This window comes from Eleginops maclovinus, chromosome 10, assembly GCF_036324505.1.
Source record: "Eleginops maclovinus isolate JMC-PN-2008 ecotype Puerto Natales chromosome 10, JC_Emac_rtc_rv5, whole genome shotgun sequence".
Classification (NCBI taxonomy): domain Eukaryota; kingdom Metazoa; phylum Chordata; class Actinopteri; order Perciformes; family Eleginopidae; genus Eleginops; species Eleginops maclovinus.
In genome coordinates this window covers 12825696-12851975 of record NC_086358.1, presented here as the reverse complement: position 1 = coordinate 12851975, position 26280 = coordinate 12825696, and the positions used below count along the sequence as shown (strand labels likewise).

The 26280-nt window shown below is 40.5% G+C and overlaps 1 protein-coding gene across 3 annotated transcripts in view; it reads left to right on the top strand.

Annotated features, from left to right (window-relative positions):
• Positions 1-233: 233 nt before the first annotated feature.
• The window catches only part of ttyh2 (tweety family member 2), a 51100-nt gene continuing 25053 nt past the window's right edge, over positions 234-26280 (top strand). For all 3 annotated transcript variants that reach the window (XM_063894132.1, XM_063894131.1, XM_063894130.1), the window contains exons 1-3: positions 234-660; positions 13889-14061; positions 21797-21908. In XM_063894132.1, coding sequence (XP_063750202.1) covers positions 520-660; positions 13889-14061; positions 21797-21908 — 426 coding nt within the window. In that variant the 5' untranslated portion in view covers positions 234-519. The remainder of the gene's footprint in view (positions 661-13888; positions 14062-21796; positions 21909-26280) is intronic.

Sequence of the window (26280 nt, the reverse complement as noted above, 5' to 3'; positions counted from 1 at the left end):
GATGGCAGTGTGGTAGCTAATTCCGCAAAAACAGGTCAGAAACAAGAGGATTTAACAATGTCATGCTTTCATGAAAACATTTCTACCACTACACATTGAATACATGTTTGTTTTTGACTATTAGTTCCTCGTGGTGAACATATTTCTAAACTGCTCATAGGAGAGTCCTTGCGCGCTCCCGTCACTTCTAGTGTGCTGACTCGGTGCGCGTCCCCTCTTGAGTGTGTGGAGTATCTGTCGGTCGGATAGGAGCGGAGGGTCCTCAGACACGGAGACATGCGCGCAGTGTGATTATTTCTTCTTTCATGCAAAAACCTCTGTCGGATTTCACTTTGCTGCCACACTGTTGTCTCTGTAGGACTTCTTCTACGGTTTCTATCAAGTGTGGCTGAGAGTGTTTCCACAGACGAGCATGCTTGTATCTCTGTCTTTGTTTGATATGAGACGGGATTAAGATCTCCGGAGCCTGCTCCAGTAACGGGAGGCTAATTTAGGCTGTAGTCGAACTTTTTGTTTTTTATGTGGGCAGGGATGTCTTCGGCTCGGGTGGATTACATTGCGCCCTGGTGGACTTACTGGCTTCACAATTTCCCTCATATCAACCTGAGGTTTCAGCCCATTGACAACGGCTTCCAGCCAGAAGAGGAGAACTACCAGCAGGTCAGTACGAGGACATGGGGCTCTATTAGGAGCCCGGTTATCAATGCCTAAACTAAAATGTAGACCGATTTTGCACAATATTGTGCTTAATTTGGGAGTTTTCCAAAGTGACATATACAATCTTTCTTTGATAATCCTCCAACCAATACCTCATAATAGTCTTGGAACTATAATCAATTCTAGTTTGTTATCAATATGATTTCCACTGCCTCTAGATTACATTTTGCCCTATTGATGACGAAAGATGCCTATATATGCCGGTGTATATAAATGTCTCCCAGGAAACTTTAGAAGAAGAGTCCACCACACATATTTGGAGTTATATCCAGTCCCATAGATAAGTGGTCTGTGACAAATGACCAGTCCCATCATCTGTTTTAGGTGTTACAATTGTATTTGTATTTCTAAAAAAATCTCTCAGCTAAGTTTTATCTCACAATATAGTGTTATGTTTCAAGGAATATTACAGACGTTTCCAGTAGACACTGAACATTTCACAAGTTGTAAATACAGCCCTTAATTCAAGGAAGTGTGTGTTTCTGTGTCTCTGTTGTATGGATGTGTTACACCCATGGGAGTTTAAGTGGTACCTGTCTAACTCCAGAGGCGGTGACAGGACAGTTTCACAGTTTTTAAGTGGCCTGGGATCAACCGTTGGATGACTTATGACCTGCTTGTGATCATATGTCAAGCACAATGAATGATTTATTATTTCACTGTTAAATTTTTTAGGGTTCACCATAGCTTCTGTCAGTGCATTTGGACATCATGCTCAGAAGAGATGACATATAAGTTCATTGCTGCAGTATCTGAACTTAGCACGGGGTTGATCAGGGTGAGTTTAGTCGACTTTAAGGGTGCGAGTAGTCCATCAGAGAGGGGCCTCATATAGAGGTGGAGGATTTCCTGAAGTGAAGTGACAGACAATGGGAAAATAGTGGGTGTTGTCAGTCAAATAAGAAACATCTAGCAAAGGCATAAATTGGGCTAAATGTAGGCTATTCATTCTTGGCGTATAGTAAGGATATCATACTACTAGGATCACAAAATATGTCTCTATAGTACTCTGCAATCACACTTTCACCCCTTCCATCATCTACTGTACAAAAATATGGGCAACAAGGTGGAGATGACGTTGGCATGGAGAGAGATGTGTTTGTGGCTCAATAGCATCTTATACAATAATACATTGGCTTGAGAATTAGCAGTGAGGCAGTTCAAATATCCGGTGGCAGCACCACTAAATTGGACTTTTCTCTAGCTGGTAATGGGTAATAGACGAAGAGACTCTATGTCAAGGAGATTTTTGTCTTTTTCTGCTGCCAGTTTCCATTCTCAGCAGCACTGTGAAAGTAGAGTCAGAACCACAGGGTGTGGGAGGGGAGGGTGGGGAGTCGCAGCTGGAGATCATCACTTCCTTCTGAAAAGATAGTCAACCACAGGAAGACACTTGAGTCATGGGTGGGAAACCCCCGTCATCGCAACCATCAACCTTTCTTCTCTGAATTTTTTATATCTGTTGTTCTCTCTGGCACAGCTTTTACCCCTGCTCTCGATTGTCTAATTTTTCACATATAGGCCTATGGTTAAAGCCCTTCATATTCTTGCATTGTAGAACAATTTTTCTGCCAAGCACCAAAGCTAATGACATAGGCCGATGCTCTCAAGGGCATTACATTTCCTTCCCTGTGTTTGGCTGTCAAACTTAACTCTGATCCCCACCTCATTGGTTGACTGCATTATCAGCAGTGATGACATGCTGTATATGGGGAAAGAAGGTGATAAATCGCCCCTGGTTGGACATGCAAAGTTAAGTTGTTTCACTTTCAGTTAAACATTAAAACTGTCTGTGTTTAAGGGAATATAAGTGATGATTTTGCTCCATAACACTGCAAAGCATCCCTCCGTGGTCTTAATTAACACTTTTTCAATGTTTCTTTTGCGCCTGGATGATTATCAGCTTTACAACTGGAATAGTTGTGGAATTTGGTCTAATGGAACAAAAATCAAGCCATGTCATGTTGAGTCCATTCTTTTATGAAGGAATTGCTTAATCGATATTTACTTGGCCTCGTTTGTCTAGTGTATCGCTGTGCCTTTTACTGTGGCCCATATTCCTTTTCAGGGGAGTTGTAATTGGCTAGTCGTGGTGTGGGCAATCCTGGTGAATTCCTCTGTTGGCTTTGGGCCATCCAATGTGTGGAATGCAAGTGGTCGCGATCTTTCCCTGTTCTTTGTCTGTGTGTGTGTGTGTGTGTGTGTGTGTGTGTGCTTGTAGTAAGTTTCTCACCCTCTGTTGGACACTGGTATTGTCTGTAATGGAATGTCATAATCACCTGACTAGAGGTCTCTAAATTCTGTCTTCTGACAACAAGCAAGCTATTCTATCCTTGTTTTACAGTCACATATTTTGAAAAAATCGTGCATAAAACTGTAGCGTTAAGGGTTTTGTAGGCTAACTGAACTACTGTAGTGTAGGTCATATTTCTCTTGCTCAGGAAATTCTGGACATTTTTGAACAGTGTCTTTCAGGGAGTCCATGTTGTTGCCCTCAGAAATACTTTGTTTTAAGTAAACCAATGCTTTCACTGACCCCTCTGTGCGATAGTGACACCCCAAACGTTGTCGATGATTGCTTTGCTGATGCACATCCTCTCCTCAGCGGTCACACAGCCCTCCTCGGTCAGGACTGTCTAATGTGTTAAATGTATTTCTCTGCTCCTGATGTCTTTGTCCCAAGGCCTGGAAGATGGAACGAATGCTAAAACTGACAACTGGAAAAGCTCCCCCAAAAATAGGACGGGCGCCTAGTTTTTTTCTATTATGTGTGTGTGTGCATGTCTTTGTGTGTTTTGAGTCAGACCTCATGTGTAGGTCAGCAGCTCCTTGTCCATCTGACTTCCCCTCCCATTTCCTGCTTTGTGACCCTTTGTGCTTTGTGGTACAGTATGTTTAAGTTTTATCAGTCTTTTGGTCTCTGTGCCTTACTATTATTAGGGCTAATTATATCTAACACATTTAGGCTGTTGCTTTATAATATAACCTGATGAACTACTTAGAACAATCCTCGGCCCTGATGATGTTGTATACCGCTCTGTTAGTTGTCTGTTAAATATGAAGCTATAAGGCATCAGCTTAGCTTAGCATGTAGACTTATTGCAAAGATCCAAGGCCCAAGTTTATTTCGACTACATTTTTTGTCTGGATTAAACACATGAGATTTAACATGTTTATTATGTACATTTTCTTATCTTTAGACAAGGTCCGAGTAGCTGTTTTCAATCTTTATGCTAAGCTAAGCTAACCACACTCTGCTCCAGCTTCATTTATAACACAGTAAGGTAACAGAGATTGATCATCCACATATCTCTCTTGTCATTTTAGTCCTTTTGGATGGAAGTTATCCTTTTACAACAGTCACCGGCTGCCTCTCTGACAGCCCTCTTGTGTTTATTTGAGTAGAGATTAGGGATGTCCCGATCCAGGTTTTTGCACTTCCGATCCGATACCGATATTGTATTTGCATTTCCGATCCGATACCGATACCGGCCGATACCGATACCGGCCTATCCAAGCATGTATTAAAGTTTAAAGTTATTTAGCCTACTAACTTAGTTGTCAGACTCATGTTGAAAAGAGTTTTCCTGTTTATTCAGGGATAAACACAACATTGACAAAATTATAAATAACAAACAGAAATGGCATCAATTAACAGTAAAAAGTGCAAATAATACTGTAAACTGTACACAGTTCACTCACACTCTTAGAGTACAGTATACAAACACCCGCACCCTGCAACACTCAAACACAAACTCAAACACAAACAGTCACACAGACGTGCACTTCCAGTGTAAAGTGCAAATGCACGTTCACAAATACAGTGAAAGACATGTACGTTGGGTGCCTGTACTTATGTGACGAGATAAATGATCTCAGAGAGGTACACAGGCTGAACTCACAAAAGGGACAGCACATACAAATACAAGCATACACCAAAGGGACAGAGCACAGACACACACATTTGCTGTCCCTGTACATAAAATGTGTGATGTAGTGACACTGTAATGACAGGTTTGGGTCTGAAAGAGTGTGGGCACCAATTAGCCAAATCAGTGAATTAGTGTGGAGACAGAGAGAGAAAAGGGACATAAAAGAGGCTCATTAGCAGTCTCCATTTACATTACAAATAATACTGTAAACTGTATTAAGAAAGCAAATCACACAAACAACCTGAGTAGAAAATAGTCTAGTAACTCAGCATCAGTACTCTGCTCTTGAACAAGTGTAAACCAAGGCTTTAAAAACAATCAGTGCAAATAATATTGTGAACTATTTAAAAACAAAAATGACTTCTACTCCCCAATCTCCTCCACACTTTGCTGCTCCATCTCAATCTACACACTCCCTTCAACTGTATGCCCTGGCTGCAGTCCGAGCATGATGGGGAGATTCTTTTTTACAAAGACGTTGCCTTTTTCATATTAGCCGCGTTATCTCTTTGAATTACATGGACCTTCTTTTTGTCAATCTTCCAAGCACGTAGCATATGTTCCATTGCGTCTGTGATGGCATTCGCTGTGTGTGAGCCTCTAAACTCGCGCGCATGTAAAACAGCTCTCTTTGGGGTGAAATCCGGCCCAATCCAATGTGCAGTTAAACTTAATAAAGACAAAGGACGGTGATCACAGCTCCATATATCAGTTGTGAAACTCAAATAATTTGCACTCTCTATCTGTTTGGTAATGTAATCTGTAACATCTTTGTGAATCAGGGGGATCGTTTTTTCAAGGATGTAATGACGGCTGGGCATGTTGTACCGTGGTTCCAGGTGCTGGATGGTGCGTCTAAATCCCACTTTACTCACGAGAGATAATGGCTCGTCATCCAGAATGATTTCCTCGGCAATGACTCGTGTTATTCCCTGGGCTTTAGCACTGTTCAGTGGCAGTATGTCACGCTTTGCAAACGTTTGTGCAAGAGTAAGTTGTGTTGGACCTTTCTTTTTCTTTTCTTCTGTTTTCTTTAAAAACTCCTCATGCTGTTTATGGTGGTATTTCGCCAAATGCTTAATAAGATTAGTTGTATTAAAATGCCTTACAACTCTACCACCACGCTTGACTTTATTGTGGCAAGTTTTGCACTCCACCTCTTCATCTTTTTCGTCTTTTAGGGTAAAGTAATCCCACACAGCCGACATCTTTACCGGTAACTTCAAATGGCCGTCTTAATGGTTAGGACACCTGTGCATAGACATAATATTATTATTATGTCTATGCACCTGTGGGTTAGGAGATGCGCTCGTGTGTTGGTGTGCTGGAAAATGCGGAGCGGATATTAGGGAACAACACAGAAAAAAGTGGAATGGATTATTTAAATCGGTGCGCTGGAAAACACGGACCGGACTTTTTAAAAAAAAAACTGGATCGGGAGTCTGTGGATCGGCATTTTTCCATGCCGGCCGATACGCATTTTTTTGCAAATATCGGCGGCCGATCCGATCCAAATATCGGATCGGGACAACCCTAGTAGAGATATTCTACTTCATCATTTTTCTTTTGTGTGTGCTCTCAAGGACACACTTGAGTGTGGTAGGCATATTGTCCTGAACATGAGCAAGAACTGCAGAAAACTTTATGTATTTACAGTAGACATTTATAACCTTGAGGTTGTTCCAACTTCAGGTCTCTTTATAGAACTGACAGCATTAGATGGTCAATAATTGCAGCATTTTATATGAAAAAGGAAGTCTGTTTCATTAATGACTAAAATTGACATCCACATAGATTTCCCACTTCTTGTTCATAATTACATATGATGTATGATGTATATAAGAGAACATTTACCATCTTTTTGCAGAGGGGACCAGGCAGACTTTGCTTAATAGCAGAACTGTCCTTGACTAAAAAGCGTTTCTCATCTCACCACAAATCACTTTAATGTCCAGCTCGGAAAAGTTTCTATTGAAAGCTTTTATCTTGCTATTACTGCGACCTAGAATGTTATTAGAGAAATGAACAAGGCAAGCCACAGACTATGCCTTCCAATTACGGGAGCAAACACGCATTCTTAACACACTCGATCTTTCTGCATCATTGGCTTCTCTTACTGAGATTCCTTGGGAACAATGTTCCACCCGAGTGCGTGCAAGCAGCCTCCTCCTCCAGACCTTTCTGTTTCTCCTGTTGTCTTTTTTTTCCTTGTTTTGTCTTTATCAGCATTTACTTCACCTTCCCCTTTTGTTTATTGGTGTTAGACCTTGACATACCTATCTAAGAGAATGTGTCATTGTGTCAGAGATGTGTACAAAACAGATAATTTATGGGAATTTTATATAAACATAATATATATATTTCCAACTTAGATAATTAGCTTCAACAACCACAGATACTTTGAATTGTAGTGATGTGGCTACTGTGTCAGTTGTCAATCATTTTAATTTTGTGATCTCAAATATTTGATTGTCTTTGCAGCAGCCCATCTTTCCAGAATGCATTAACCATTTTACTGATCACAGCGGATTTTTACAGCTGGGTACAAAGGGTGTTGTGTTAGGTGTTTTTGGCTTGTGTGATAGAAAGTGGAGAATTATGCATAACAACGGCTGAAAATCCATTATGTGTTCAGCTATCACATCTGCCCTGATTGCATTGGAAATTTAACAATTCCTCAATCTTGTCCTTCTCAAAAAAAATCTGTCTTAAATCTGTCGCTCTTGATTTCCAAGCTCTTTGTCCCATCTCAGCCTCTCCCTGTTAGCGTAAATCACTCATTGTTAAAATCAGTGATTCAGATTCTTTAGTCTTGATGTATTTGTTACCCTACTAAGTCCTTGTTTCTATCATGCATTATATAGAAAGATGCACTTACAGTGTCCCCTCTGGTTTTCCAGAAGGTCATTAACCCCAATCTGTCTCCGTACTGCTTGAAGCCAGTGATTAGCATCACCCTATTGGCTGGATGGTATGGCCCAGGTCTGTGCTAATAAGGCATCCCTCATGCTGCTCGAACAACTTTTAACACGATATGACGGATCTGAATGCCTGTAAACGATCCCGGGGGTTTATGATTGTTTCTCTACATTTTTCCTTGTGTCATGATTCTACTTTGGTGATGAAGATCCGAACGTGGGACAAGTGGATTCTCGCTGCCACAATGAAAATCTGCTTTCCCATAGGAAGCTAGGGGGTTGGGTTTCCTTTGTTGTGGGGGAGTATAGCATCAAACAAGACCTTTGACTCCCCCAAGGGAAAGCTTTGGGCTTTGGGGTTCACAGAAGGTGTCAAGGAAAAAAGGGCGATAACTCGCTTCACTGCACTCCAAAGGTGTGCCAGTAGGCATGGCCCGCACAGAAACAGTTAACAGAAGAGATTCGTGGAGGTTTTACAGAACTACAGGAATAGAGTGGTGCAGGATGAGTCCTCAAGTCTAGAAATTGGTTAGCATTTATACACTTCCTGTTCCCTTGTCTCGAATTCAGTGTTGTTTGAATGGGATTTGGTTAGATGCCTGAAATAAGGTCTTAGGCTAACAAAAGCTTGACAACGTTTAGTGTTTCGTTTTATGACCTTAAACACATCAGTAAATACCCCACCCTTAAATGTGTGAAGCTTATGTTTCAGAAAAAAGGCTAAATGAGACTACTAAACGTCATCTTGCAATAAAGAGTCCGCCTTAAAATAAGCATTGACGATAGGAACCCTTGCAATAGTGATGTTGTTCGTTAGCTTAATGTTAGATATTCTGGTGATCGTATTTCAGTTTCAAAACCTATAAAGGGGGTAATATTTGGAGATTATCCTGCTGAGCAAAATGTTTATGTTTCACGAACTATTGTTTGCCACAGATTTCTTGCAATATTCTGAAATCCTATACTAAAACCCCATTGGCTTTTTGTCAATGGGGTTCTGACATGCTAACTTTTGTGTCAGCCTACAAAATAACATAATCACTGTACCACTCTACGAGCCAAAATTTGTCTTGCCAAAGCAGAAAAATATAAAATATTTTAAGAGCATAACACCACACCTCACCAGGCTCCTGAGACCCTCAGTTTGTGATGGAAAAGTTCCAGGGCAACAAATCAGTCCAGCGTGACAAATTTGAAGGATCTTTTAGCAATGAAGCCCCTTCTTCCTCCCCTTTCTTCCTCTCATTCATAACCCATGGGTCGCTTTGCTGGGACTTAATGGTGTCCCAGCTGTGAACATGGGATGGCCCCGGCCGAGTGCACTCTGCCGGAAAGAGCCCCGGGCCCTTGGGCGTTTTTCCCGAGTGTTAGAGTGAGACTGGCAGCAGCATGGAGGGGGACAGTGAGTCGGACTGCTCCATTGAACTCTGTGAAGCGGGGGGTGGGGGTGTAAGTGAGAGTTATCTCGGCTTCAACTTGAATTATGGGATTGTAGTGTTTTTGGAGCTTGGGAGATTTTTGCTCGTCTCCCGACTTCATGGAAACGCCAAACTAAATCATTGGAACTAGAAATCATTGGAATAGGAAAAGAAGAGAGAATTGTGAATTGAAAAACACCAAAATGATGTCTATAGTTTTCTCACAGTAAGAAAAGAGTTGTTCAGCTCACTATGCTTCCACTTTCAAGGTGGATGTTCTGTCTTTGTCCATGTCTTCTTGGTTTTCTTACTGACCCGACACCCGTTTAACCCCTATTATGTTTAAAGAATGTCACCGGCCATCCAGGCCGCACACCCTTACACACACATACACACATATATTGCACATCATTGCACAATGTGCCTGGAGACGTCTTCCACCTCCGTGCAGCTGTCTGCCACCTGCTGTGCAGCAGCCTTGCTTGGGGAAGACACTTCATATCGCTTAGCGTGCATTTAGCACTACTCCAAGCTAGTAGAATTCCACTGTCACACGGCCTAGTCCTGCTTAGCAGATGCATTGCAACAGATGGAAGTGCTTTCCGTAGCTATAGATTAATTATGGCCACTACTTGTGTTTTAAAAATGGATTTTTATTGGGTGCTCTGCGTAAGGCTCTAACTATGTACCACTTAGACAGTTGTGAGTTTGCATCTGTTTCACTGTACAGCACTTTCCAGTTTTCTGTTACATGCCATAATGCTCCAATAAAGCATCCTGTGTATCAGTGAGGCCATCAACAGTATATTACCCATATCATTTTATGGGTAATATACTGTAGCTATATATGGATATTAAGCACTTTATTATATATTTGAGAGAGGTTTAACTGACAGTTATATAATAATAGATCAGGGATGTAAACAGTAATTATCTGTACCTATAACTGGATAAAACTGTGTGTCCTTACGTACGCAGCTTTGTGAGTCACAGATGGCTAAAGTAGTTGTTTTAACTTGTTAGGTTAACCTAGTTGTCATCACTTGTAGTCCATTAGTCATGGTTTTGGGCAGTGCAAATGGCTGATTTTCTTACCACGTGCTTGTGCATTTATTTTTGTACATCCAACAATGATATTCATAGGTTGGCCCACTATTTTAGGGGAAGAAGTGGTAGCATTATGCAACAAAACAGCCTCAGGGGAAAAGCCATCTACAATGGATTTGTAATAAGAGAGAAACTGGGCCGTGCACTGAGGGGTAAGAAGTCTGAGGTGGATGAAGAAGCCTTGTCTTCCCATCATGGACCGATATACTTTGTCACTCTTTATCTCCTTCCTGTGTCTTCAGTCTTCCTCATACATACACCTTTCTGTCTCACTGTTTTCATGTCCTTAAATTTTCATCCATCACTCTATTCCTATTTCTATTTGTTCTCATTTATTTTCTCTCTCCACATCCTCATCTCAGGGATTGCCTTTCCGCTCAGCTAGATCTCCTTTCCTTTCCTTTCTCTCCTCGTGCGATCGCTTCAGGCCTCGTGCTCTCCCCACCCCCTGTCTGTTGGGACAATTGAGAGGAAACAAAACGGAGAAGACAGCCAAGTGGGCCTCTTGAGTTAGGAATCAGTAAGTAAGGAGAAGGGTGTTAACATATCTAGTCTGCTTTTACAAGGGGGAACTACTCAGACCTAATTTAGGTAGCAGTTAAGCGGTTGGAGCTTCCAATTTGATTCTTAACCAAGGAGCGAATGTGTGCAAACTCCAGTAAGTAAAAGATAAATGGTGTTTTTAAACTTAATGGAAGGTTGGAGCACTTGGGAAGTGATGGTTTCGAGGATGGGCTTGTTCAGTGTGTGTGTGGGGTTGTGTTTGTGCAGGTACCGTCTCTGTGTGCAACCTCCCTCTGAATGGATGTGCTACATAATTCAGAAGCCATTATTGTTGCGCCCTACTGCTGAGAAGAAGGACAGTATAGAGAGAGAAAAAGTGTGATGGACAGATAGAAAGTGGAGAGTGTTGTTCTTGTTTTAAAAGCTACCTTGGAATAAATATTTCTCCTGAAAAGAATACATTTTTGAGCTCCTTCCAAAGTCCAGTGTATGTCAAAATACCATGGTTCAAACGTGTTTAAAGGGGCCCTATTTCGCCTTTTGGAGTTTTCCTTTTCCTGTAGTTCCTTATATAGGTTTATTTCCATGTTAATGGTTTGCTAAGGCTAACTTCCTAAAGTTCCTTCCCTCCACAGTTCCCCCCCTGCTTAAAACTCCGTGATTGTAGTTCCTTTGCTTAGTTCCATAACATAGTGACATCACTATGTAACACTCAGGCATCTATTGGCTAGATGTCAAACAAATTGTACATGATAGGCTAAGGGGTGGGACATCTCTAAGCTTTTGACCAATCACAACAGAGCCAGCCAGCTAACCAATCAGAGCAGACTGGGCTCTGGTTTCAGAGAAAGGGTGAAAAGAGGAGATGCAGCACAGACAGTATGAGGAAAATAAAGAGCTTCTTGAACATTAAAGCATGTAAAGATGTCACAGTAGAGGCAAAAAATACAAAAATTACTCCTAAGATTTGTACAATAGGGCCCCTTAAGTAAAATATAATTTAAAGCTCCTTTCAATCATTTTCCTTTCCTCTTTATTCTTTCCCTCTCTCCATTGCCATTGTTGCAGAAGGAATCACAAGACAGGCCCGTCACATGCTGCTTATTTCAATCAGGCTGAGATAATTCGCCCTTTCACTCGTCCTCTCTCGCTTACGCAAGGGAACCAAGTAACCTGCACGTTACCATGACGATTAGAGTGTCTGGGTGGCCCAGTGTTTGTTCGTACTGCAGGAGTTTCCCCCCTTTGTCTCCTCTGTGGAAACAATTTTAGTCTTTCCCCCCCCCCCTTTCCACATTGAAATGATCCACCTGAGCCCCACATTCTCCGTCTCATTTATCGTGTTCACCTCAATTACACCCAGTTTACACCAGCAACCATCACTCCAAGCCCCCACCCCGCCTTCCGGACCGCATAAGGAGCATCTCTTTGTCTCACCTTGGTGCACACTGCCATCCATCTGTCTGTATCTATCCGAGCGCACCCATTAACACATTTTACAATCCCAGCTCTTAAACCCCGTCGCTAAAATTTCCACTAATCTCTGCACATGTTTTATGGCACACTGGAGAATATGAGAAAGTTGAAAGGTCAATGACTGGAGCCAAATGGTTCCTTTTCCTCTTTTTCTCCGTCGGCAGATGTGTGGCCATATACTTAAAAAGGCATGTAGCCGTGAAATGGGACAAGATGAGGCACTGCACCCCAACATAGACAGGGAGAGGAGGAGAAAGAAGGATTGGTTAAAGGGAGAGGGAGCAAAAGAACACACATTATCATGATATCTATAAATATCAATCAACCACACTTTGTCAGATGGTATAAGCAGCTGTTTTCAGGCTTGTGAAGGATTATTCAATTTGCGTCTACTTGCCTCTTTGAAAGCTGTCGTTGACATAAACCCTTCCATTTTTGGATTTGAATCCCACTACTTGACTTGCAGGACACACAGCATCACAGCATGAAAGCAGATGGCTCGGCACCAAAAGATGTCAGACAAACTAAAAAAAGGAAGAGTAAAAGTGGAGGGGGGGGGGGGGTGGTTGAAGAGGGACTGAGCTTGAATAAACCCTTCGTCTGACAGATGGATGTAGAATTCTTTCGAGGCTGTTAGGAAAGGCTTGTTGCTATTTTCGTCACGACACTCATCTCATGCAGAAGGTGGCACGGGGGCTAAAGGAAGGATGAGAGGCAGAGAAGTAGATGCATGGATGTATGAGGAGGTGTCTGCTCTCCAGCTGGAGACAGGGAGGATAACAAGCTCCCAGAATGCAGTTGGTTTTGTTTCTGGGGCAGATGAAGACATATTTATACGTTTTGTTTGAGTCTTTTTACCATACTATTTACCATACATCAGAGCTAATGTGGACGTCAGTTTGAAAATGTTTGAAGTCAGAACGTCGTGAAATCATGTCGTAATGTTTACTGAGATATTTAACAGAGGGCGGGATTTATTTGAGATTTTAGTCGTTTTCGATTTCCAAAGTTAAAAGTTTGAAATGGAAGCTAAACAAAAATCAAAGGGAATTTTGTGAAACTGTAATTCCCTTTGATACGTCAGTACATTGTGTTGACGATACTTTTACTGTACTTTCACATCAGTATGAATGCAGGTCATTATTTTACTTGTCATGTCGTGGTGCTACTTTTACTTAAAGGAATAGTCCAGATCCTTTGAAGTACTATTGTATAAGATATACATATTTATAGTCAGTGCATTGTTTCAGTTTAAACAAACAGACTTGAGATAAGCAATACTCTGAGTGGACGAGGCTGCAAAATCGGTGTATGTTGTAGTTAGAACACTTTCATCACTTTTGGTTTTTGTAGTTTGATTCTCAAGCCTTTACTATCTAGGCTCTCACAAAAAGCCAACAGACTCCATTGACAAAATCAGTAAACTTACCTTACAGGACATGTGAGTTTCTATCTGTTAGTTTGCTTGTGTGATTGTGACATTTTGGGAAAAACCCACCTTTTCAAACTTGCTTCTCCCTTGGAACCCCCACCCTCCATGTCATAACTCCGCCAATCAGAATGTTAAATTGTCTGTTTTTCTTGTTCGACTGTGTTTGTTAGATGTGATTTTTGTAAAGAAGAACATTGAGTTTACTTGTAATTACATGTGCTGCATTTATATTTATATTTGCCTTGCCTTTAACGGTTAAGTGAATTTCCTTTTCCGGACAAGTTACAATAAACTAAAGTGGACGTTTAGAAGAAACATTCGCCACAAGTGACCTTATATTCCACTTCATCCATTCCCCCGTTTTCTCTCTCCTCCTCTCTGCAGTCTCTCATATTCCTGGCCTGCGTGGCGGCTGCGGGTCTTGGCCTCAACTTACTGTGTCTCGCCATCTACCTGAGCTGTTTGTGCTGCTGCCACAAAGACGAAGAGGAGGAGAGCAAGAAGCCCAACTCCTGCTGCGTCACCTGGTCCGCTGTCACCGCCGGCCTCATCACATGGTGAGAGGCAGAATGACATTATGACTAACTGCTGATTACAGTGCACACACACACACGTACAAACACACAGTCTGTCCATGTTTTCCCATGGTCTTTATTGGTCGTTCAGTATTCCTACTGGAATGGAGTGATGTTTTCACTGCAAACACTCTGTCTGTTTCTGTATCCCCACATTATATGACCTAGTATAGTCAATAGTGTGTATGCTGTCTGTATACTTGCCCATACTGTTTGTCTCTGTTTTCCTATTCGTATACTCTCCAGGTTTGAAGCATATCTCTTTTGTGTCTATATGCCTTCCAGACCACGTCTCTTTTGAAATATCCTATGTTTTTATTCGCAGAACATTGTGGTTTGGATACACAATAACAAAGGCACACATCTTCATTTCCTTACTTTACCTCAGTGAGACTTGGATGTAGTTGATGTGTTTGAAATCCACAGTTTATTTTGTAAGAATTGTGCTTTGAGAACCAGACATAAAATGCTCAACGTAGCGGATGTTTTTGATACTGGTGCAAGCAGTGTTCTCTTTCAACCTCAGTCAAAACAGCTCCCTATAGCAAGCTATGGCGTCTGGTTTGGGGGATTTTTGTTATTCACCAGGATTAGTTTACACCGGCATTAAACCACCTGTTAGCATTCTGACTGTTGATGCAGCGTTGTTGTGGGCGAAGCCTTTTCGATGATGTGGGTGTATTATGAATATTCTGCTGACAGTACTGTTATTGTGCAGCCAACTACCAGATGAAGCTCTTCACCTTGATGCTTTAAACCTTTGGAAAGGGTGTATCAACTGAGTTTGCAAAATACAGAGAAAAAAAGACATGACAAATGCAATAAAATCTAGAGAAACCAATAGTACAGTTTGTTGTACACACTCACAGTAATACAAACAGCATGATCTACATCAGAATATTATCAAATATTTCAGGAATTATATACCCTACCCCATCTATCTTTGAAGGAGTATTATATACACGTTTTGAAACTAAGTACAGCTCAGAATTTTGTTTACTTTTTAAATACTTATAAATAACCTTTCCCTCCAGTTTAATACTTGCCTGAACTCGGTGCTGTAAAATTAATCAAGCATAGCCTATTTATTTAGCCTTTTAAAAAACCTCCTGTTCACATGGCTGGCTGGATAATGCAGAACAAATAATGGAAAACCAGTCACATGTTACTAATGATGACTAAAATCTGAATTTTCATTAGTCCCATTAGCACAGATCTGAGGCACCTTCAAAACACAGAAAAGATCATTAAAGTGTGTTCAATAAACTTCTTAAACTAGACTATTTTAGAGGAGGGATGTTTTGCTTGATTTAAGATATCTGACCCAGTGTTTTCCCTTAGATTTATCAGAGGAGGAGCACTGCAGTAAGATGTGATTTGTTTTGGCTGGAGGCTGCCTGATACCATCGACTCCATGGTGAACTGAAAACGTTCCTGATGGGGAATGACATTATGTTAAGCTGCAATCTAAAAATGAATAACCTCACTATCATAGCCTTTAGCTGGTGTACACACAATGGAGAAGTTCATTTAGTTCACTTGGATAGGAAACATTAACTGTTACAAACTTTAAGGGAAAGAATGACTGATGCAAGACACTCAGCACCAGATAAAAAGTTCTTCAGAGCAGCTAATTGAATTTGTTTCATGAGGAGTGGAAACATCAGCCATGTGACAGTCATGTTCAGCAACTACGCTATTGAATTAAGCCTCGAGCATTATCGTACGTCCTTCTTTTTTCAGAGAGGGTTGATTGTTTAAATGGAAATCCTGAAAGCTCAGCTAAACCTTGTGTTCTGTACTGCCTGAAGATGAATATGTCTTTTTCACATAATAAATATAATATAATAAATGCTTGTGCAAGAGTTTTTTTATAAAGAAAATGTGAACTTTTTTACCCCCTCAATTTAAAACTCAATACTGGTTACTAAAGACCATTCTGTATGTCAAATTACCATAGTAAAACAGCACTAAAGCACATCAAACTACACTTTTATTCAACAGATGCAAATCGCTTCAGTTCCAAACCACTCTTTATTATGTGATATTGTATTATGCATGCGTGTAATTCTTAAAATGTGTATTAATGAGTGACTCAAATGTGGCAGCTTTCCTCTCATTAAAAAAGTATGTTGCAAAATCAAAATTAGAAAAGTAGTAATTACAGAAAGAAGCAAATGAGAACTGTTGTTTAATGGAGTACAGTGAGTTACATACAGTACATTTCAAGTCGCAGTTGTTTCACTTTGACTTGACAGATTGACTCAAGATGTTGTTGGCTGTCAGAAGCCCCTTCATGAGTTGATTGGCCGGGTGGTGGATTAGATTTGAAACCAATCTACAAGAATTCTCCACCCTCTAAAGAAAATGATATCCATCTGTAAGCTCATCTCTGGCTTCATACAGGGACCTCTCTTATGTGAGATACTATGAAATTGACTAGAAAATATGTAATGTGTGGTATTGCTCATTAGAACAGTAATAGAGTAAATCAAAAGAGCTAGACACATTGTAGAAACGTTATGAGTTAATGAAATCCTGAGGGAAATCAACTCTTCTTCATGTGAATTCCAACTTTGATTATGTCTACTGAGGTTAAAGAGTGATGTCCGGTGGGTTTTGAATTAGACTTGGTACCAGATTCATTTTTTATCTCACAAGTCCAGATTCTGTTTACTTACTCCTCATTTCGCTTCGTAAGCCCTCTTCCTTTTTAACCATTTTCCTTTCCCTGTTTGACCTCCCCTCTTGTTTCTGTCTCTGCTTTGCGTCCACTCTAATTAAGTTTGACAATGAATGGAGCTGTGATGTCCATCCAAATTAACGCTGGAGAATCCAGAGCAGATGTCACTCAATTGTACTCATGTCATTGCTATAGCTCATCAAGCTGCTCATTCTGAGGACATCTGGACTATTTTATAGCATTACTATTTTGTATATTATAATATAAATTATGACTGATTTCCAAAGAAGGATATTCAAGGATTTGCAATTTATGGAAGCATAAACATTTAGAAAAACTTTTTTTAGAAGGTCTTTTGTGGTCGAAATTCATATGTTTCCTCTTGCTTGTAGGTTTATAAATGCATTTAATGTGTAATAATGTCCACAATCAGAGGCAATTAAAGGCAATCGTGTTTGCAAACACAAAAATACCCACAAATAATTCATTCACACATGAATATCGAAATACAAAATTTAATGAGGAAGAGCAAAATGGGTTATTACACAAGATTAAATTGCAGTGGCCCATTAATAACATGCCAACAATGTCCAACACAACTTAGGCGCACCATGGCAAGGCCACAAGGTGCATGTGTGTTTAGAAATCTATACAAGGTAAACTGAGCATCTATTTCATCTTGACTGTTTACAAGTTTTAGGTCTCCTGGAATATGGAGTCTGGGGTCATTGATAATCTTACAGGTTGTCAGTATTCAGATGTGCAAAGGACTTTATGTTTTGCCAATACTTTAAGACCCTACACCCTACAGTCTGGTGCAAAATTAGCCGATAAATAAAAAATCCTTTTAATGAAGGTGTTCTATTTATATAGTCAGTTGAGTGAGACACAGTACAGTCTTTAAAGCTCTGTCTTCACTGATTATGCAAATGACGTTCAGAAGTCGTTCTCCTTTCTAACGCACTTGAAATATTTATTTGCATTTTTTAATTGCAATAGGTGTCAGTTGCCAAACGGAAATGAGAATGGAGAACACAAGAGAAGGGAGAGGGGAAGAAAGGAAGACGTCTGTTTACATGATATTGTGTCCTCCATTGGATCGAATTTGTTGGCACACGATGATCTTTAACAGCATGCCTACGATATTGGCAATCAAAGCATAGCTGCAGTAGTGTTTTGAAGCCCTCATTTACTTTTTTTGGGGTCATGTATTTTTAGTAACTTCATTTTAGTCATTAAACCACTCTTTTGGAATTTTTCTAGCCTTAAAAAATGGAAATGTGTGCATGAAAAATTTAGATAGTAGCTTTTTGTATTTTATGTTCTAAGCCTACTGAATATGAAGCGGGGTTTCTTTTTGATCATCCTTACTGGGACTTCAGGAGGGCTGAGTTAAATTAGAAAATGTCTTTATTTGTTATCTCAGGAGAGTCATTGCTACCATTTTGGGACACAATCTCAAATATTCAAACATGTCTGGGTCTATTAATATTGGCTGGGGGCAATTTTCTGCTGCAGGCTGAATTTTTGGTTCCTCTTCTGAATTCAGCGCAATGTCTTTTATTCACGTTGTCATTTATCAACATGACAGTTTGGACTTTTGCTCAGTACATGCCTACTCTGATATTCTTTCTCATTGAATCAGACTGTGGATATTTGAAGAAGCGGCACAAAGGCAACTGGAAAGAATAGAAAACAAGGGATATTCTCTCTCTTTGCACCCTGTATTCCCTTATTCAATAGATTCTGCCCTTCAAATATTTTCCTCGGTTCTAGCAAGTCCACATTTCTCCCAGCTACTTTTACACAATACATTACACTTTCTCACACAGATGAAAGGAGAGAAACCCCTGAAAGCGTCCAACAAATGAAATGGACTAGAATATGCGTCATCAGATTATTATTACTAAAAGTTAGTGCTCTAAGCAAGGTGAATCTTCACTTACATGTTTTATGCTTTTTCCTGTCTTGCTCGGTTTATCCCATTGTCCTACACTCTACGTTTTTCCAACTGTCTCTAACCGCATGTATATTCAGTACACACTGTCTACTTGGTTCACTGTCAGTCTGTCTTTTTTGGTCTGTCTGTATCTTTCACTCGTGTCTCTCTCCAAACTGATGCTTTGTTTATTCTGTCCTAAATGTATCTGCTTGCTTCATGCCTCTCCCTGGGGTTATTGTTAAAAAACGACATAGCGGGTGGTTTACCTGCGGGGGGTCCTTTAATGAGGCTGTGTCCTTGTTGTACTAAGAAGGAAAATATCCCCTGTTGTTCTGCTCCACCTGTGCTCAGCATCGGCCACCACACGGCTGCACAGCAACAACAGTTCTGCCAGATTTTAGGTATTCCATCCAGACAAACATTGCAGGAAGCATGGTTGAGCATAGATTTATAGTCTACCTCCGTTTATCCGGAGCAATAGGGAGGAGTCAAGGGAAACCACAAGGTTTAGAAGACTGCTCTCAAGTCTCAAATAGGCTGACTCCAGTTCATTATCCCTTTGGTACTGACCTGACCTGGCCCTGGCCTTCATCTGGAGCACCATTTGTGATGGGACGTTGGTGGTTTATAGCAACCAGGGGTACACGGAATACCTCTGCTGTTACAAGGAGGATACGTGGAAAGATAGTGTAGTAGAAATAAAAAACATGTACTCACACTATCTAGCTTTGAATGAATACTGGTTAGCAGAGACGTTGTAACAGCTTAATGGATGAATGCTTCAAGAAGATGGTTAAAAGTAACACATAACCAGTTAAGTAGTGGATAGAAAGCTAAGAAACTTGGCTAAAAGATAAACGATAAAGAGCTAAAATAGTAAGCTACATGTAAGAGTTGCATTATAAATAAACAGCTGTAATAGATAGCTAAGAGGAATGATAAACTGTTTAAATATATTGTATACATGGTTAAAATACATTGTGAGGTAGCTTTAAGTGGATATGTCGATTAAGAGATCAGATAAATCTATATTGATGTTTTATATTTTATGAAGAGGCAACCCTCAAGCTGTGAGGAATTAATGAGGTCATAACATATTGATCTATAATAAATCATCACGTCAAATAGCCATTTGGTGTGTCTGCTCACTTATCAGCAGTGAAATGGATCCTTGTTCAGCTCTTCTTCCTACTTTATATTAACTGGCATTGATCATCAGGTAATGTGTAATGAAAAAGGAGGTGTCAGTGTAAAAGGTAACTACATTGTATTCCAAGAAAACACCTTTAAATATAATGCAGTGTAATTTAACAGCTCCAAAAGTACAGCTACCAAAATAACCACATGCAGACAGGCTTTGAATTAAAGGAAAACCTTAAATTAGTGCGCACAGGGGTACAATTATTATGCTTGTAATGTAGTACACAGTAACATCTCAAAGAGGTTTCACTCTTGGAAGTTTTTGGTGCTGCAACACCAGTCTGTTTCTTAAAACGGGACGAGCCTGCCACTTTCTACTGTTATACAATGAATTTGGATAATGAATGATAACTATGAAGTACAACTCCACTCTGAACATCCCTTAAAGCTGATTCAACACTTCAGAACATTAACTGCTTCATATAAAGACAATCTACTTCAGTGCTTTCGAATTGGATGTCACTGGAGGTAGCTCTAGGTGTACTTAATAAACTTGTTGACTCAGAGTATTGGTTGGTTCCCCTCAGAAATATGTCAGCCTGAGTCAGAACTGAACGCCGTCTCATCATATGTTCAATTTTGTGTGATGTGTGACTCATTACAGTAACTTTATTGCTGTTGCCGTCTCATGTTCCCTGAAGCTTCCATACATTTTTTTTTTGAAGTTTGCGCAGGTGGTCAGTATTGCAGGTGAATAAGCCCATCTCTACTCTAAATCTACTGCAACATAATTGTCTTTGCAAGAAATCTCTGAACAAGGTTTTCAGACTTTGTTATGAGACATTATGCATCTATGTCTGATTTTGTAGCATCTTTCAAATCCCATTATATAGCAGAGGAACAATGCCACAGCACTTCAGGGACAACTGAAGCTCAGAGGAACTACTTAAGAGTGGGTGTTTATGTTGGTGGTTATTTTGTTTGTGCTGATGCTCCAGCTGAACAAATGAAATCCTTGGTTGACTGAGTATGCAAAAGCGGTTTCCAAATTATGCACACACATTCCAAAGCCCTGTATTGCATAATTTCTGGTTCAAAGAGTGTTGTTTACATAAATAAGCACAGAATCATAGTGTAATGCAGCTCCAGTGCTTTACTGATACAGTATATTTGTTTTGCCTCCTGTAGAAAACCATTCAGTCATTAGGTTTGCATAAACATTCCTGAAAACATAGGTTGTGTGTAAAAAGATTTTATAGAGTGACTTTTCTTTGTGTCTTTCTGTGCCATGTGACATGGTGGTACAGCACAGGAGGATGGAAAAAGAACAAACTCTGAATGAATGTACTTTTATCTCCCCTACAACCTTGATTGGGTTTGAGGTCCAAAAAGATGCTCCCCTAACACACACACACACACACACACACACACACACACACACACACACACACACACACACACACACACACACACATTTATTTGGTTTGGATAACTGTTTTCACCTTGACCATTAACTACTGCGTAGACGATGTTTCCGTCTCCTTTGTGCCTCATTACCTTATTTTATTTTATGCAAAAGTCAGGGTTGACGGAGAAATTGATGACACTGCTTTAGGATAATACCCAAATGCTTGCAAAAAAGAAGGCATGAAATATTCATAAAGTCTTGTGTAGGTGCTGTATTCCATTGTGCCACTCAGTGTAGGCAGTACATCTCTAACACAGGATGGCACATTGTTTCAAAACAGGAACGAATCCTTATTTTTAGCTTCACACATTTTTTAATTTAGCAAGCGTTCTAATACATGGCTTTGAAGCTGATAAATCTCAGTGCCTGAAAAGATATCACCTGTGATATATATGATTTACAAGCCAAGCAGCACTGATATAGTGCTCCTGTCATTCATTTATCAAAAGGCTTACCTCTCCCTCCATACTTCTTCTCTTTGCAGCATCGCCGTTGGTGTGGGTTTCTATGGCAACAGTGAGACCAATGACGGCGTGTACCAGTTGACTTACTCGCTGTACAATGCCAATCACACGCTGGGTGGTGTGGACAGTCTGGTAAGTAAAACATTAGGGTCACATGATGAAAGACTCCTTTACCTAAACATATGGGTACCTCTGCGTGTGAAGAAAAATGGCATCACGATTGCAGTAAACAAACTGGAAACATTCAGTTCAGTTTCACACGACATACAGTTTATACATAAGAGGCCCATCTAGCTGGAAATAAACAGCTCCCTGTGAAGGCTTCAGAAATGCTGGATGTGATGTATTTACACACACATACACATGCAGGAGGAAAGCCCAGAGGACTCCATTTAGTATGCATTTAAATGTTTTTATAGTCTTTTTATGGCCTTTTACCGCTACACACAAATTGACTGCCTCACAAAAACTCTTTGCTCCACAGACAACTCACACACACTCTCACCCGCTCCGCTCCACCTTCTCCCTGCCTCTGTGGCCTCAGCAGGAACAAAGCATCACCCTGTGTCTTTGCTTGTGCTCCCTTTAGCTCACTTTGTGTGCATGATCCTTTTTCTATTTTTATCTGCCACACTTCCCATCACACAGATGCCCAAATGTAGCTCGCTGTTTCACAAATGATACACCAATGACAAGGCATTTTTCTTCTGTCAGTCAAAACAGTTTGATATTTTGCTTTTTCCTGACAAGTTGTAGTAAGTAATATTAAAGTACATTATCTGCCAACACTATTGATGAAAGTATTTGGCAATTTAGCTTGACCATACACCATATTGTGTTGTCATCTGAGCTGTACACTTGAGGAGATGTTAGATTGAGTCAGACTTGTATCAAAAAAATATTAATTTGAGAGTCAACTTGGACTTGACTTCAAAAACCAGTGTTGGTCCGGTGTCTGCATCAGCGTGGGCGGAGACCTAACGTGACTAGTTGTCAAAGACTGGTGATTAGGTCTCCATCTGCGTTAATGGAGATTAATGTGGGGGTATGTGAGCCACTCAACATGGGCTCGGTATGAAACACTTTGCTCAGATGATATAGAGCCCACGGCACTATGTTATAGGACTCTTTACACTGATTTTAATTGAGAGAAGTACTTAGCTGTGTGGTTCTGATTTATGCACTTTATACATAATTTAAACTGAAAACATGGTAGACTCTAATTACTAATGTTGGGAGAAGATCAGTTGCTGTAGATTGTCAGTTGGGATTAGATCTCATGTGGCGTGCATTAACAAGCTAGCATTAACACATCTTTGATCTACTCCAGTTAATCGATACAACAGCATGTAAAGCTCGTACTACCTTAACACAGAGGGATAGATCCATCTCTTTCTCATGACTAGATAAATTGTTCACGCATTGTCTCCTGTTATTCTTGCTAAGCACTTAACCAGGTTCATTTCTCAAAGTCATATTAGCTGTAAAAAATCATTCACACATAGCTCGTCTGAAAAGCTTGTCAGGGAGTCCCTCTGGGATGTGTGAACTTGTGCAGGCACACACAATTGGACATGGTGGCCTTTATTTTATGCGTGTGATTGTGCTCGCCTGTGCCTTTACTGTGTGTGTGGATGAGTGAGTTCATTGCACGCAGCTATAGACTGTTAAGGAGTCTAGTTCTCGGCTAGGACAAAGAGCCCAGTGTGCCACACACAGTTCCCAGTCTCCCCCCACCTAATCAACCATGAGCCCTGGAGACAAAGCCGTTTGATGGGCAACTACAATGAGCAATGCTGGCCTGTCTGATTGGCAGAGTCGGGATTGAAACCTGTATGGAAATCATTGACAATGAAGGCCTCATTGCCCTTTGGCCAACACAAATGCCTTTTAAGCCCAACTCCAACAGAGTTTAGAAGTGAGTTTGCTTCTAAAGGCTCAGTTTATAAGAGAGGAAAGGAAGGAAGTTAGCCTCATTATCACTCACTGTTTTTTTCTCAGCAGCTGTTTAGCCCTTGATTGGTTACGGTCTGAAATATATGCATATAATTTGTTTATGAACACTCACTGGCTCTCTTTGTTAGAATATCAATTAAAACAAAGCACTTGCATACTGAGAGAGGTGCAATTTGGAGACGTAACGCTCAAACTGAGATGCCAAAAAAAAACATCAATAGGGCTGTTAAATCTGGAAACCAGCCAACTGGGATGCTGTAATGGGAATGATGTGATATTTGAAGTCTGGCCACACTAATAATAACTCTATTGTTTGGAGATGGGTGTTGAGAGAGGATTTGGCAGGCTGCAGTCACCCAGCGGAGTGGGTCAGGGTCGGGGTCTGGGTCGTTCTGGGAGCATTTGGCCAGAGCTCAAGCAAGGTTTGGAAGCACATTATGCACATTTGTAAATAATTACAAATAATTACATAATTGCAATTACAATTGCAGTCGTTACTTCCACCATTGTTTTTTTTCAGTGTTAAGCTTGGTGTTACAATTCTGCTGTTTATATACCACCACAATACTAGCTGGATGTATTATTTGGTACCAGGCTTTTGCCGCTAGGAACCGGACATGGATAAGGGTCACCAAATCAATACCTCGATCGATCCATCTCCTCTTGTCATCCCCACACCAGTAACTTCAGCTGTAGAGATCCTGCCAGTACATCATCAGTAGAGGACTCCCATTTTTTCTCAGTGTGTAAGGAAGTTCTCATTAAAAGCTGCCATCCGTGGGAGAGAGAACAAACCTGTTTGACATCTGGATATGCGTTTTAATACATGTACTGCCTGGCAGGTGGCACCCACTTGGCTAATTGGGCACTTTTTCTGACTTCTTCACTCTCACGTCAAGTTGAAGGAAAAGCACTGCCGCTGTGCCAGAGGTTATCTCTGAGGCCAAACCACTTCCAACAACGTGTGAACTCTCGCTCCCTCTAGACCAGAAGACCAGAAGACAGTAGATCCAACGACTCAATGAATGTGTGTCTCTCACCAGCACACCAGAAAACCATTGTTACAGCAAACCATAGCGTGACGATCCAACTTCCTTCCTTTTGGTTAACAATCTTTGCTGTGTGGGCCATCGGTTTCTCAAAGGTCTTCATTTGAAGCCTGCTCAAAGTTTCATATACAAACAGATTCAAGCCGACCACTTTGAGGCTCTGTGGTCACCACGTATGTGAGGGGAAAAAAGGAGGTAGGAAAGAATATATTTTTAAAGAGATGCTCTGCTGAGTTTTGTTTCAGAGCGGTGAAGATGGTCTCTATCTTTGCAGTGACCGTGCTACTGAGGCACTCCACAAGCATGTTCCATTTCACGCTCTAGCTCCCACATTCAATTTTAATTGAAAAAAAGTCTCTCCACTATCGAGTAGAGACAACCAGTTAGAGCATGAAAAAGGTATCCTTTGTTTTACTTTAACAAATACCCTTATTGATCCTCATTTATCAAGCAATTACTGGACGAGTAAGGAATATAGGGAAAGTGATTATGCAATGATTGCTCAGTCTTGGCAAGCAATTTTCTGTTTCAGATAGACACTCGGGGAGGTATGTGTCTTAAATAACGTGATGTTCTTTTACAGCCTCTCTCTGTTTCGTGCTCCCAGTGGCCTCTCTGAAGCATTGCTTTCTCTGAGGCCATGTACCAACAACAATAGGCTTAAAGATAGATATCCAATACTAGTGAAGGAAGTAGGGTTAATATTCTGTGGCGCCTTAGAGGCAGTATTGTGAAGTTCTAGACAAAACTGAAGCACAAACAACTATTTTGAGTTTTAATTTTCTGTATTAAATCTTGGATAAGAATAAATGGTCTGATATTAATTATTATGACGTATTAATTGTGAAACTACTGTTATTGTTCATGCAAGTACGTACCTATTTGAAATGGCATATTAAAACTGTGTGAAAGATTGGATAATACATTTCAGGCTTCTATTTTGTAATAAGAAATGATACTTTATCCTTTGAGAATAGAGGCAAGGAGAAGGATGTAAGAAATGACCCTCCCCCCTAAGCGCAGGGTCTTCAATTGAAATACACTATGGTCAACCGCAACCATAACATAATGCTCGTTGATCTATATTTTCATTCCTTTCCTCAAGCTAGAAACTACATTTGATGTTTGACAGCCACTTTAGCCCAAAACCACTCTCCATTTGTCACCGTTAGGTTATTTATTGCGATTTCTTCTTTGTGTTTGTTGTTGTCTACCCTCCGGCGTGTAGAAATGAATATCCCACCATACAAAAGCTATGCAACCAAACACAATCCGCTGCAAATTGTTTGTTTTGAAAGATGTGAGGAACAGAATGCCCTCAAAACATCATACTGAGATAAAGACTGGGACTGGGAATTATATCTTCTTGATCGGCGCGGATCATTTACACGGTGAGGATCAGACCAAGACGAAGGAGAGATTAGCTGGATTGACTGTCTCCCCAGGCGCTTTAGATAAGATTCTCACACAAGAGGCAAGAATCAGATACTTGACTTCAT